This window comes from Fonsecaea pedrosoi (assembly GCF_000835455.1).
Source record: "Fonsecaea pedrosoi CBS 271.37 unplaced genomic scaffold supercont1.2, whole genome shotgun sequence".
Lineage (NCBI taxonomy): Eukaryota > Fungi > Ascomycota > Eurotiomycetes > Chaetothyriales > Herpotrichiellaceae > Fonsecaea > Fonsecaea pedrosoi.
The window spans coordinates 2,610,339-2,625,018 of record NW_013550614.1 but is presented as its reverse complement, the minus strand read 5'-3'; the positions used below and the strand labels follow the sequence as shown (position 1 = coordinate 2,625,018).

Sequence of the window (14,680 nt, the reverse complement as noted above, 5' to 3'; positions counted from 1 at the left end):
TTCTCTTTGTAGGACTCTATGTTGATATCCTGCCTGGTTTGTGCAAGTAAGGTAGGTAGATGGACTTTGCAGTAGAGAAGGACGCGCGCAAAACCGTAATCTATTGCACCGGGGTGTCGGTCTAGTGCAATATACACAGACGGTGAATCGCGTGAGAGCAGGATCGAGCAACCCCTGAGTCTCGATCAGCCTCACGACGATTTGGGTATAAGAGCCTGTGTGTATTTCGACCAGCGGATTCAGCCTTGTATGCGGCGGCATTTAAACGTCCTGATCAATCTGACGGCAAGGATCGACCTGAATACCATGAGGTTACCATGGCAAGGACAATATATACGTGATATCCCTTGGGAAGATTGAACTTTTCCCGTTGTGCATCCTGCACCACAACCAAGTCACGCGTCGACGTAAAGTTCAACGAGGGTGCAAAACATGGGGTCAGAATGACCAACTGTACAAATTACGGGGTGTTGTGGGAGGTATTTGTTGTCAAGTTGAAATAAACAACAATCTAAAAAAGTGCCTTTGAGGATATTTGAATGCGCTTGACTTGTTTCATGATGTTAGAAGCGACCCAAAGCGTGTCGAGGCTCTGTGTACTATATTACGAGCATACTACAGAGTTACCTACTAGAGAGGTACGTAGAGGCAATGACGTAGTGCATAAGTGTGGTTCACACCTTCCTCGTTGTTATCTATCATCAATAATCATCCAATCTCCCCCAATCCCCACGCGTTCCCAACACGTTCCCTTGGACACACCGCTCTTCTTCCCCTCCTCGCATGGCAATATGAGGATTCCATCTCAGCTACCTCGTCCCTCCTTGAGAGTCATTAAGGTTTTGATCAACACATTTCTGGTCAGATGATGGAGCAATCTTTGTCTGATCTTCAATGCAGAGGTCAGCGTTGCCAGTCTTCCAGCCTGCCAGCGCTGGACACATATGCAACGCATTAACTCTCGCAAATTGCCCAGTGGATAATTGTCGGGGCTTGACATCATACCTACAGTAGTCGCTTGTGCCCCTCCATCGCACGACGGGGTCCAAAATCCACCGGGTCCCAGCAACGCAGTCCTCCACAATCCTCCTCCCTCGACGGTTTTGCCAAGCAGCTCATCTGCCATGCCTATCACTGTAACAAGTTTCCAAAGCGAACGGGCCACTGAGCAAAGGGAGATCTCCGCTTGTTGTTTCCATGTGACTCCTTATGAATATGGATGCCCCGTTTTGTGCCGAGCGGAAACCCAAAAGTGGTAGATCGTCGAAGCATTTGCCCGAGGGTACGACTATCATGGATTAAAAAAACCAGTTACTTGTCCTTCGGTCGAACTCTGGGCGCGGTGCTTCCTTGACACTGTGGGGGTTAGCGACGAGTTCTAGGCCACTTGGAGCCCTGCAGAGCTTTGGAAGTGATGCAAGATGTCGTGGGCATGCAACCTGAACCCACTACAGCTTTGCCGCTAACATAGCCTGGAATCCCTGGACGCATATCTGCTTCTAGTGATCTCTTGCCTAGGCGACCTCGGTGCGGCGCCGCGCTGGACCATATTACCTGCCGTGTTGCTGTACTTGTAGCCAGAGCAGGATGCTTCCATCGTTCCATGGTACCGACCGAGTATTCCTGTACTCTCAAGAGGGATTTTGGTCATTGTCTCTTTTTTGTAAAGGATACACTGCCCTCGCCAATCCGTGCTGATTGACTGTTGGCATAAGGCAGTGATTGCATAATTATCATTCAACCCGCCGTAGCTTTTCGAACCGTTTTCCTCGTTTGTTTCCCCAAGAATGCCAGTAAAGTTTCTCTTTCTCTTAGGATACCCAACAGAACTTTCTTCTTTTCGCTTTTTCTACCCTCCCTCCCATCTATTTTCTCAGCTCAATTGGTACCACTCCAAGTACCCGGTACAGCTGGAGCAAACAAATAATATCAAGCATGTGAAAATCCTTGCTTACCTTCATTTCCCTCTCAGCCTCTTTCAGGTGTAGCTCCAGCTTGGGATCGGGTGTGCCATTGGTTGCTCGCTTCAAATCACTCACAGGACGGTTGTGCTAGCAGGAAATAATGCTTGTGGTTGAAGCTAACAGTGCACTTGGGCTCAAGTCCAGTGGGGTTAGGTGGCTACCGACAAGTAACCAGTAGCACGAGTAGGGCGCTGGAGGGACGCCGTCCAAGCTAAGAATGGCGTCAATGCGGTGTCGATGGAGACGAGACAGTCTGGAGGGGCAAACAAATGGACACTGATGGCTTGTCTCGCTCGTGGTCGCCCGCAAAGTATCTGGAAGCAGGTTCCAATCTTGACTGGCAGGACTCGAAGCTCTCGGCAGCCGGAATCCGACCTCAGGCAGTGATATACGTAGAATAAAATCTTGTGCCCCCGAAACAGCCTTCACTCGACCAATGGTGTAACATTTCCATTGCCTGCGATCTTCCTGTGACACAGCATAATTCGTTTGATGCTGAAAGACTTCTCGGTTGTCCGCACTACATCCCACACTTGGCTTCCTAAGTGGCGGGAAGCGCAAGAACCAGCCCTCAATAAGCGATTCGCAGCCCACACACGGATACTACTCGTATTTTGCCCCAGAGGTTAGACTTCGAGGAGATCTCCCTGGTTTTTTATGCAGGAATTGGTGCCCTTTCTCCCCCGGAGTTCGCTAACAGAACAAAGCCCGGAGTTCTGTCTGCTTCGTGATTGTAGGTCCCAGACTTCTCGGGGTTTCAGCACGTAAAATGAAATGCTGAAACTGTAACCCCCCTTTGCTGAGCCTGCATCCGGCTCAAATCAAGCAGCCTGATCCGATGGGAGAGCGGTGGTTGGTAACAAGGCCACCACTTTTTTCTCAGCATCGGTCATGAGGTCCTCCGAAGCTGCAGCTGATTTTGACGCTAGCAATGTGACCACGGACCAATGCGCCCTAGATTTGCAGCAAAGAGGGAGCATTCTTTGCTTAGCGGGTTTCTTACCACCCTCAGATTGAGTCAATAATGGCGAACTTGTGTGTTTGACTGAGAGATATTCCCGCTCGAGCTCGTGCAGCATTCTGTGTCACACGGCTCATGCATCAGCATTGGTCAATCGGTCGAGACCGCGAGAAGGCACAGCCTGGAATTGTCATTTGTAGAGTGGCGGTCAGAAGCCTGACCTGTCGTTGACGGAGCACAGATGCAGAAGGACTGGTCATGCAGACGGGCGTCCGTGATATGTGAGTGCCGAAGACAAGGACAGAAGCAGATACGAATGCAAGTTGGTAGCCATCGGGTTTTGCGAAGCCAGACCGGCAGACTGGCTTGCCACAACACCTCGTTTTGGTTGGCGTTATCGTCGTCAGCGCATAGCAGCCCGGACGAATGAAGAGATCCAGAGCCTGATCAGGCTACACTGAGGTTGTTTCGAAGTGTCGGGCCAGTCAAACAACAGACAGCTATTCCTAGTGTGCTCTAAACCTCAGCGGTGCATCAAAGCGCCTAATGGTACTGGTCTCTCGCCCTCTGGCTCTCTTGACTCTCCACGAGACGACCACACCGACAACTTATTGGGCGTCGCTTTTGTACATGGCGTGGAATTGCTCTAGAGCTGCAAGGAAACTCCTGCCACTTTGACTGCAGAAGGTGCAAAAGTTCCCAGAACCAACGATCGAGAAAAGTTTAGCCTCGACGATGTGACAGAACCTTTTCCAGCACGGTTCTCCCAGTCGCATGTCGAGTGGCATGAGGGGGCAACGCCAGCGGTTGTGTGATTGTGTATCTCCTGCCGCCTCTGATTAGACGGCTTCCTTCGAAGATGATGCTGTAGGAACCAAGCGAGGGCCGAGCCTGTCCGGCCGGCCATCGACGGATCTCATTGCGACATCTAACACTTAGGACCTGGTCTGGTGTCTAGAAGCTGAGTCTAATTTTTTTGACGGATTACGAGGTCAATCACGAGAATGAGGACAGTGGAGGGTGTGAAGCTTTCGGATTTCGGGCGGGTAACTTGGGCAGGGAGAGGATATCATCGCCGCTCTCGTGATCAAAAGCCGTGAGGGTCCCCCGAAGGAGCACAATTGTGGATAGGGATAAGTCGTCGATATACCCGTCGTGGAAAAGGCATAGAGACACCGCAGGGAGATCAACGTCGATCCTCTGGACTCAACTTGCTCTGAGCAGAGCCTGAGCAATACCATCAGCTTCAGATGACAACCCAGGGTGCCACCAGAGTTGTCCTGAGGACGTAGTTAGTACTCACTCATTTGTCCATGTCATTCTTAGCCTGGTATGCAAAGGCAATCCAGGGAACCAGTCAGTTGAGCAAGTGGACTACCGTGGGGTTGTTGAAGGGAGGGGGGGAGAGGCGCGTTTTGTTATAGGAAGCGTGGCGGAATCCTCTATTACTTGGGTACAGCCCACCAAGACTGTTGATGATATGCATCTGATCCCGCTGCCTCTAACTGACCCGAGCATTAATAGCTGGTTCTTTCCCACCCCCCGGCTCCGTTCAGACCACCCAGGCCCCTGCATCTGATCGGTTCTAGTTAAAGGTGCCCATTACGAGCTGCCCGCCTGCCCGCCTGCCCGCCCTGCCCGCTGTCCCCCCTCCACCCTGGCCCCAAGCCCAATCTAACTCTGTTGTTACCTTTTGATAGCAAAACTCTGCACACTCAATCTCTTCCATTTCCATCCTGCATCCCACTTCCGCCCTCCTGCGCTCCCTACACAAACTTCAGACAGTTGAACTCTACCTTGTCACCGCCATTGTTCAACATCCTGGGGTCTTGCACATCAGACGCGGCCGTCGTTGCATCTCTTCTGTGCTGGTATTCTGGGTTCTCATACACACCCTCATATCTCCTCCCCCCTCTCAGCCTCATTCATCCCACGGCTCATCTCACTGCTGACCCGTCGAGGCCCGTCACTTGCTCTCCCACGACTGTCACGCAACCACTTGTGCTTACACAACAGTTGGTTGAACGTCCCAATTCTCCTCCATATACACAGCGTTCTGCCTCAATTTCACTCGGGTGAATCAGAGTCTTGTCTCACTGGGCAATCACGCGTGAAGAGAGGCACAGACACATCTGCAATCTTCCTTACCGGCTGCAGACAGTCTCTTCAGCCTGGTCACGTAGACAGGGCATTGCAGCCGGGACCTTTTGACACGCCACATGCCACCATGATTTCTTTGCGGAATCCTCGTATGTTCTCGTCTTTCCCAATATCCAACCTGTCAATGAGCCTTCAGTTGACTTGGCGAACAGCTCCTGGGTCGCACGTCTTAGACCTCCACACTCCTTTACCTTGAAAATTTGTTCCCAAAGAGCCTTTCCTACAAGCCCATATCGAGCCTTCGAGGTCGACAAAGCAGGAGATGGACCGCCTGCAAACAGAAGATGGGCATCATTTCATTCGGGTAAGTGTTATCTAGCATCGCAATCACAACTATGCGCACGCGGGACAGGATCAAGTCGCTTGCAAAATTCCTCTACCCCCTCCATACCAAGCATCCTGACTGATTCGTTGTGATGTCCTTTGCAGTCTCTGGCGCAATTTATCCGCCAACATGAGAAGGCCCTCGCAAACAGTCTGCAGATGTCTGTTCACAGGCGGCAGGCTTCCCTCAACAATAACTCGGCAAACAGCTCTGTCCCAACCTCTGGTACATCTTCCTCGAGTACAAATACCTCCGCTAGCGCTCTAGCTGCAGCATTCTCCTTTGCTGGCCTCTACTTTCGATCCCATGCCGCGAAGGCGGCATTGTTGACGCTGACACCTCACCATCTCTTCTACCTCTTATCTCGCATGGAAGAGCTGGATATAGCTGTTGGGCCGATGAACATACGACTCGAGAGTTTGACCAGCGAGCCTACACCCTCCAACTATGTCTCCTTCCTGCAAACCCACAAACCCTCCAAAGGCCGGAGTGATAAAGATTCGATACATTCCGTATCCAGCATGCGCAGTGTCATGTCGGGAATGAGCTCTTTTTGGTCGTCCATTGGCCTGGGAGGGGGCACATCCAAAAGCGAGAAGGCCAAAGCCCTAACGCAGGCGGACCTCACCTATCTCTATTCTGCCTTTACTAAGCTTCCTTCTTTGCGCCTTACCACTGATCACCGCGCACGGCTGATCAAGGGATACGAGGAATTCCCCTTCGATACTGCTGTTCCTTTATTTGCTTTCAAGAACCTTCAACAGCTGGACATAGTGGATCTTGATTTCCGCCAATTCTTCGGATGGGATCGAATATCCGAACAGCTGACACTACTTACGGTCAAGCGGGCTAATGTCAGTGATCCAACTGAGCTACTCACCAACATAGTTCTGGACGACGCTGAGAAACGTCGAAGACGATCCACCAAAGGAGGACGTGGATCTCCCACCATGTCCGCCTCCTGGACAGTGCCGTCCACCCCACGAGCTGAATATGCACAGTCACATTCTGATCCAGGCTCGCCAGCCCATGGAAGCTTGGATAATGAAGACTCGATGGAGCCAGGGCACAAAACGAAGCCGCTCTCTGGAAGCGTGTCTCCAAAACGGCCAAGTGCCTCTCGGCCTGCCAGCTCGTATAGACATGTTCGGACTTACTCGTCGACGGTGAGAAGGACAGGATCTGGAAGTTCCTACTCGAGCGAGTACTCGATCCAGCCGCATCGTAGCGAGAGCAGCACCAACATGCTGAGCTTAAATACCCTACCTCCCTCCAAATGGCAGAGGCTGAAGTATCTATCCCTGGCAGACAACTCCATGACCACCATCTCAGCACAAAGTCTGGCGCCTGTAGCCAGCACTCTTCGATCCCTCAATCTCTCTTCTAACCTCTTCAACGAAATCCCAGATAGCTTGGCATCCTTGACGAGGCTCGTTTCTCTTGATCTATCGAACTGCATGATTGGTTCTCTCCAGTCACTGTCGAGATCGCCTCTGCCTGCTATCCTCACAATTAACCTGAAAGGGAATCGCTTGCGGTCATTGGCAGGTGTGGAGAAGCTACTGTCTCTGGAACAGTTGAACGTCCAGGACAATCAGCTCTCAGATCCTATGGAAATGGCAAGACTCACGGGTATACCGAATCTAAAACGGATATGGGTCAAGCGAAACCCGTTCACCAAAACGCACTCTGAATACCGAGTGACCACCTTCAATCTCTTTCGAAAGACGCCTGGGTACGTGGATGACATTATTGTCGATGACTCAGGGCCAGGTTATTCGGAGCGAAAGCAGTTGGTGGATCGAGTCCCCGAGGTTGAGCGAGAGCTTTCACAACCATCCGTCCGAATTACTGAGCACCCGGTAATAGTTCAACAGTCTGATCCGGCTCAGCCTGGCTACAGCGAGTCAGCGGAGATTGTCATGAACACGACGCGCCGGAAAAAGCCTCCCCGAAGACGGATAGTAGATCTGGCACACGATGAAACTTTTGCCCGAGTTCCTGACGAGGACTTAGCAGCGACGATCACGCCGAGTGCCAATATCATGGACCATGATAACGTCCCGATACTCAGTGCCCCGACTATATCGCAATCACGATTAGCCGAAGCAGTGGTGGACGACGTTTTCGATGGTTCGACAGAGGCACCATCTGTTGGCTCGAGCGAGCCAGCTCAACAACAAGATGACTACCGAGCGAAAGTGGAAGCACTCCGACAAGAATTTGGCAGCAATTGGCTCAACGCTTTGGGTGACCAGAATTGGCACAACAGCCATCATTTTGAAGTTTTGCAAGGGCAAAGCCTGAGCCATGATGCGTTGCATCGGTCAGGACACCAGGTCATGGTTTCTGGTGGCGGGCGGACACTGGGATAAGTCCGCCTTCCCAACATGTGTGATTTTTGCTGCGTATGTGCGGTCATTTCTCTTTTGACATTCTTACTAGAGGCCATTCGTGTCTCAGCCATGAGGCCGTGGGTTTTTTGTGTTTTGTTTGCATTGATATACCCATTCGTTGCGATTTTGCCGAAAGACTTCGTGGGATGTATAGCTGGATCGGGGAAACCAGTCGTCGCGTCTGTGTACCGCATGGGATTGTTCGTGGCATTCTGCTCAGATGTGCTTTTCGAAGCATAGCGATGGCGTTTTGTTTTGGTTCTGACGGGATGGGAATCTATTACAGACTGCTTTTATCATGTCTGCATGATTGCATGAAAGCATGAGACCATGGGACTGGGATGGAAGTTTAGTGCCTGTTTGCAATTGATACATGTTCGCGATCTTTCCAAAGTACAGTACCAATATCTACATCCATCTCCTGCTTACCGGACAGCGCGTTGCCACCTCGATGGACACAGAACTATGCTTAGTACGAATGGTGCTCTTACAATAACAGAGTGCTGACACCTGCAGCAGAATCCTGGCACACTGTGCCCGGAGTCCGGATATAGCTGGGGAAGTTACGAGGCTCATCCACAAATCCGACAATAAGAACAAGCGTCGAATGATTATCTGCGTATGCAGAGTGTCACCACAGGCTAATTTCCCAGGTAAGGAATCCGAGTCGTCGAGTAAGCGACCACGCAGGATCCTAAAGTCGACACCACAAAGGCGAAGTGATGGCCTAAGAGCTTTGTAGAGGTTGGGAGGGGGAAAGGTTTGCAATGGTAGATTCTTTATGGTCGCCACGGCGACGTCAGCTCATGCTCAAGGGAAATTACGCGCACCCATACCAAATCTCTGTCGTGAGGTGGAGGCGAAGTGTTACAGGTATTGCTTTATGTCAGCATGGGAAGGGCCTTGCCCGTACTTATCAAATACAGTAGATGATGGTCGAAAGGAGAAAGGTGAAAGGTATTTAGAGGATGCAGGAGGCCACGGCCACAGTGGTGTTTGGGTGGGCTGATTGGGTGATTAATGAGTGGGATGGGTTGGTGGAGGGGAGGAGAGTTGAACGCGATTTAGCAGTTAGAGCGCAGCCAGGGGAACGCTGTATTCGCAGCTCTTCTTGCAAGAAAACTTGACTGAATGATGTAGAGGACAGGTGAGTTGAGTAATGAGATACTGGCGTTGTTGTCACTCGTGGCGACTGTCTCATTCCTTCTCGCGTATCTCGTGGTGTCTCTTGGGTGTCTCCTTCTCTTTCTCACCCCAAATTGCATGCTCGCAGGCTGCACACATAAGACTATCTCTTGTTTTGCTCTTGTTATGTTTCCTCCTCTTTCCCCAGACAGTCCTTGTACTTCTCTTCACGGTGTCAGACCGAAGGAAAAAACTCAACCAGAAAGAAGAAATAGGAGAGGGAAGATTTCTGTGTCTTGCAACTAAAACATAACGAGGAGTGTTGGTGCCAAGAGAGGATACCGCCTTGCCGCCTGCCAGGATTTGAGAAAATAGACGAATCCCGCCTTCCACCCACTGATCCCTCCCATTCCCATCCCTCCCTCCGTCCACCAACCACTCATCCAGTCCATCTTATCCCATAACCACCGCAAACCTGCACTGCGTTTCTCATCCGGCCGCAGTTCACCTCGCGTTTCGCCTGTATTAATCGCCCTGCGATCTGTATTCGATTCATTCCATCCTCATTCTTCAAAGCACCGCGAATCCGGTTCTTTGTCACTGACACCGACCCACTACCTGCAAGAAGAAAAATCGTACGGTGTCAAACTGGTGCTCTCGAAACCCAACTGCGTTGCCCGCTCTGCGCCGAGAAAACACTCCTCAGCCCTGGCACATTGTGCCTCCAACATCCACCACGATAACAACACCTTTCTTTGCTGAAGGTCATTGTCCCCTGCGATCTTCATTCCTCCCTCGTCAAGTCTGATTGGGGACTCCTCTCGCTGAACCCGTTTGTTGGGTGCCTCGGGGTCGAAAATTCAATTTTGGTACATACTCTCTGCCACCCCCCGAACTAGTCAGTTGCGTCAGCTGCCACTCACCACCTACAATTAATTCATCCCAGACTGATCCAAAACATTCTTCAGCAGACTAGCGTTACCATCTGCACGCCTCGACACCCATTGATTTCCTTGAATCTCCTCTCATCCGACCGCACCTGGTCGCCGCCCCCCCTTCCTTCCACCCCCTTGCCCCGCCCGCGGCGATCCCACTATGGCCGACGCAAATGAGGTAGACCTCGATTCTGTCATTGATCGCCTGTTAGAGGTCAGAGGAAGCAGACCAGGGAAGCAGGTTCAGCTGCTCGAAAATGAGATTCGCTACCTTTGCACAAAGGCGCGAGAAATCTTCATCTCGCAGCCGATATTGCTCGAGCTAGAAGCCCCCATCAAGGTACGAATTGCTCCTCCTTTGAACATCAATCTGCCCTCGCGGAAAACAGTCACACTGATTATCATCGTCGTAGATTTGTGGCGATATTCATGGCCAGTACTACGACCTTCTCCGCCTCTTCGAATATGGCGGTTTCCCCCCCGAAGCCAACTACCTCTTCCTCGGCGACTACGTGGATCGAGGCAAGCAATCCCTCGAGACTATCTGCTTGCTTCTAGCCTACAAGATCAAATACCCCGAAAACTTCTTCATTCTGCGTGGCAACCACGAGTGCGCTTCCATCAACCGTATTTACGGCTTCTACGATGAGTGCAAACGTCGATACAATATTAAGCTATGGAAGACATTTACGGACTGCTTCAACTGCTTGCCGATCGCCGCTATCATTGACGAGAAGATCTTCACCATGCACGGTGGCTTGAGTCCGGATCTGAACTCAATGGAACAGATACGCCGTGTCATGCGACCGACAGATGTGAGTGTTCCCACCTGCTTGCGAAGCCGGCACGGTCCCGGCTGTTCTACATGAGTACTGAATCCACTAACGAACAACAGATTCCGGACTGCGGCCTCCTTTGCGATTTACTCTGGTCAGATCCCGACAAGGACATCACCGGCTGGAGTGAGAACGATCGTGGCGTGTCCTTCACCTTTGGACCCGATGTCGTGTCACGATTCCTGCAAAAACATGACATGGACCTTATCTGTCGTGCACATCAAGTGGTGGAAGACGGCTACGAGTTCTTCTCCAAGCGACAGCTGGTCACCCTGTTCAGCGCTCCAAACTACTGCGGCGAGTTTGACAATGCTGGTGCCATGATGAGCGTAGACGAAAGTCTACTCTGCTCCTTCCAGGTACGGCACAAACCCTCTGGATCCTTGAAGTATCCTTGCTGACTTTCCACCCGCACCAGATTCTCAAACCTGCCGAGAAGAAACAAAAGTACGTGTATGGCTCCAAGAGCCCAAGCGGGTCCAATACTCCGTCTCGCAAATCCAAAACCTAGTCCCTTCGACTCGGGCTGATCGATGTCATTGATAGCAGGTTTGGAAGAAGATAGGGTCACCTTCTGGCTTCCCCGTCGATCCGGTCTCGCACTCGACCAGTCTCCTTTCCCTCCGGTTCCGAAGCATGTGACCAACCGCCACCACTTGATAGTTTCCACGCTCTCATGAACATCTCATCTTTTTGGAGCTGCGAAAGACTTCCCAGTTACTCATTTTCATCAATACGTTGACTAGCCCCTCGGACCTGTCAGATTTTTGGAGGTCGGACGCCAGTCTTTAGTATCCACAATGGCAAAATCGGTCATGACGACAAATTCGACGGCAAGGTATTGGGTCGAGGCAAAGGTCAAGGACGAGTCGGCCTAAGTACTTTTCATGGGGCTCTCAATGGAAATGGGCTCAGGGATAGTGATGTTTTGTGGAACAGGGTCGTGGTGTATGAGACATGGAGAATGCTTTTTTGACCACCCGGAACTTGACCCCCCTGTTCGCGGTGTAACTGCCGATGTGTTTTTGTCTGTGGGAAAGAAGGAAAAGAGATGTTGCTGGAGCGCAGGGCGCAAGGCGAGACTACTTTCCCCATTCCAAATGTACTACGCAAATGCCGGTTTTGCTTTCCTGCCCTTTTTTTCGATGCGGTGATGAAGGACGGACAAAGAAACGCCCATGGAATGAATGAATGCACGGTGCAGAACAAGAATAAAGCAGATCATACCACACGACACAAAGCAGAGCAGTTACGCATCGAGTTAGCAGTTGAATCCGCTCCCTCTGTATCAAGATGACTTTAAATAAGTAGTATGCTGTGAATTTAATAGAGGGTTTTGTTGTTATTTTGGGATGAGACGAGATAGTCGTGCGTACGACGAACTTCGCCTATATGTCTTGCCTACGCCATATCTTCCAGATTGAGTGTTGTGGTCGCTGACCTTGGGAGCCGGGAACAACAGAGGTGAGCTGTACCTCGTGGACCCATCTCGAGGGCTATATCTACACATTAGGTACCTAGGACGTTCAACACAACACGTATAAATATATATAGACATATATACCCCCACAAGGCACATACATACCATGTACATTGACTCGTTATACACATACATGTGGAGCTTGGATATCTGTATGTTCTCTGGCTTACTCTCCCTTACTACGTAGCTAGGTGGGTAGGCAGACAGGTAAGTATATAGGTAAGTATGGAGATATATATGTGTGTGTGTGTGTGTGTTGGCACAGACTGGATCGATAGTGATGATGATGGATGCGGTCAAAATATCGACAGAAAATCTCATCCATTCATTCAATGGTCTAGTACTTGTTTACCTGTTTACCTGACTAACCTGCCTCCCTCTCTACCGACCGGATGTTCGTTTAGTCTGTCTGTCTGTCTTTTCTCTCTCTCTCTCTCTTTCTCTGCCCGAGTCTTGTGTATTTCGTTGCTGTGTTCTTGTTTTACTTCTCTTCCTCTCTTTCTGCCTCTCGCGCTCTCGTCTTATCTTGTATGTTCTTCTTCCAGCATGTGTATCGTGTTGTCTCGGGTCAAAATGTTTTGATGGGGGTTTGCATGTGAGTGGTCGGTGCTCAAATGAGGAAATGACATTGTGTCTTATCAACTCCGATTTTTGACTCCTCTTCGTACCAAGGGCCCATTGATTTGGTATGGTTGATGTATGTGTGTGCATGGAATGGGACGGCGGACGAGGTTTGAGGAACTGATTGATTGATTGATTTCTCTGACGAAAGGGTGAAATTGGGACTATGGGGATTGTGGCTCGACAGATTGAACGTATCGATCGCTGAAGGCCGTCGGGATTGCCTCCCTTTTGTCATTATGCATCATCTGCTCTGCTGTCTTTCAAACATATTGCGCCAACCACCTGATACCCTCTCCATAACCCTGCCTCATGACAACACTGCACATAAACACCTCAATCGGCCTGATTCCCTCGAGTGGTACCTTGCCCTTGCCCGTAGTCTGATACAGGCCTAGCTGATGTCTCAATTCATCCTCTGACACCGCATCCGGGTGATCGATTTTGTTTCCCAGAATCAGGAACGGCGTCTTTGCGAGGTCTTCCATTGCCAGTAGGGCATCGAGTTCTGCTTTGGCTTCCGGTAGACGTTCGTGGTCCTTGGCGTCGACGAGGAAGACGATGCCCGATACCTCGGGGAAGTAGTCGCGCCAGAGGCGGCGCGCTGCGCAGGAGTCAGTCCACCTGGCTGCGTCGCCCCGAAGAGCTGCGAAATAGTGTCCAACGTACCTTGTTGATGACCACCCAGGTCGAAGGTTGTGAATCTGTTGTTTCCAATGGCGAGTTCTTCGGAAGCTGTGCCAGAGGTTGTCAGTATAATATACTGATTCGAAGAGGATCATTGGGGATGTACATACTGGGATGTAAGGTTGGTTGCAGAATTGCGACACGGTCATTCTATAAAGAAGCACGCATGGTCAGCTTTCGAACTCTACGACCGAACCGAGTCCAAGATTGCAGCTCCTTCACGTCCATGATCAAAGCCATGGGTCATGATAGGCAGTCCCAATCTGTTCCTATCCAGTTCCGCACCACACAAACTCCGCGGTTTGTTGCTTCAGAGCCCTCTCACCTTCAACATGTGTAATAGTGTTGTCTTTCCCGCATTATCGAGACCGAGGAAGAGGAGTTTGGCATGCTTGTTGAGAAGACCCAGAGAGGCGAGGATATCGTAGACTAGAGTGATAACAACCATCAGGTCAGTCTGTCCTCTGCACAAGCGCAGGAAGTCCATTACACATACACCAGTTTATGATCCACATCTTTGCACGTCCGAACGAGGCAGAGGTGGTCTTTGAAAATATGGGAGCACGAAACTAACGAGGAGGGCGGATCGCGAGAATAAGAGTGATAAACGCACTCGGCCAGATCTCACGGCAGGAAGTGAGGTGATGGGGTGCCACCGTTGAGAAGTTCCGAAAAGAGAAAGAATCCCAAATACTCGGAGTTTAGACTTGGATCGAAGAATATCTCACGTGATGCAAAGTCACGTGAGACACAACGCAAAAGGTCACATTACATCACTCTTGGCGTCCTCGGCGTCAACCGTTGATCGACTTATGAACAGGAATAAACAAAATACTTCTTGGTGCTTTTGTGCATATCACGCTCTGCAATCGAGTCTGCCACTCGAGAGAGCTTTTTTGATATTGTGGGGACCATGCTGATGGTCATGTCACATATTTACAACGCAAGATGCGCCTCCCGCGACGTGCGCCGGTGCTATGCATAAAATGCCCCCTGGATCCCAAAACCGTGCTTTGTGAAAAATGATATGCTGGCTGTGCGATAACCCTTGTTGCTCCCACCCAATCCCATCATCAATTCGTCATATTCGAGCGCTAAGCCGCACCGATATATGTTCAAAAAAAGCTCTAAGTGAGCCGAGGGGAAATGGTCGACAAGTAAAACAATATATGTGTAAAAGGGTGGACTTG

The 14,680-nt window shown here is 50.6% G+C and overlaps 3 protein-coding genes across 3 annotated transcripts; 2 read left to right on the top strand and 1 right to left on the bottom strand.

Annotated features, from left to right (window-relative positions):
• Positions 1-5,347: 5,347 nt before the first annotated feature.
• On the top strand, positions 5,348-7,785 carry Z517_02898 (uncharacterized protein; the record flags this gene model as incomplete). Its single annotated transcript, XM_013432006.1, has 2 exons — positions 5,348-5,389; positions 5,515-7,785. 2 exons carry the CDS (start codon positions 5,348-5,350, stop codon positions 7,783-7,785), a joined length of 2,313 nt encoding a protein of 770 aa, XP_013287460.1.
• Positions 7,786-10,026: 2,241 nt separating this feature from the next.
• On the top strand, positions 10,027-11,213 carry Z517_02897 (serine/threonine-protein phosphatase PP1; the record flags this gene model as incomplete). The annotated part of the gene is made up of 4 exons (XM_013432005.1): positions 10,027-10,206; positions 10,280-10,681; positions 10,762-11,061; positions 11,121-11,213. 4 exons carry the CDS (start codon positions 10,027-10,029, stop codon positions 11,211-11,213), a joined length of 975 nt encoding a protein of 324 aa, XP_013287459.1.
• A 1,853-nt stretch (positions 11,214-13,066) lies between these two features.
• Positions 13,067-14,005, bottom strand: Z517_02896 (small COPII coat GTPase sar1; the record flags this gene model as incomplete). The annotated part of the gene is made up of 5 exons (XM_013432004.1): positions 13,067-13,407; positions 13,473-13,538; positions 13,601-13,640; positions 13,816-13,919; positions 13,987-14,005. 5 exons carry the CDS (start codon positions 14,003-14,005, stop codon positions 13,067-13,069), a joined length of 570 nt encoding a protein of 189 aa, XP_013287458.1.
• Between the last annotated feature and the right edge of the window lie 675 nt (positions 14,006-14,680).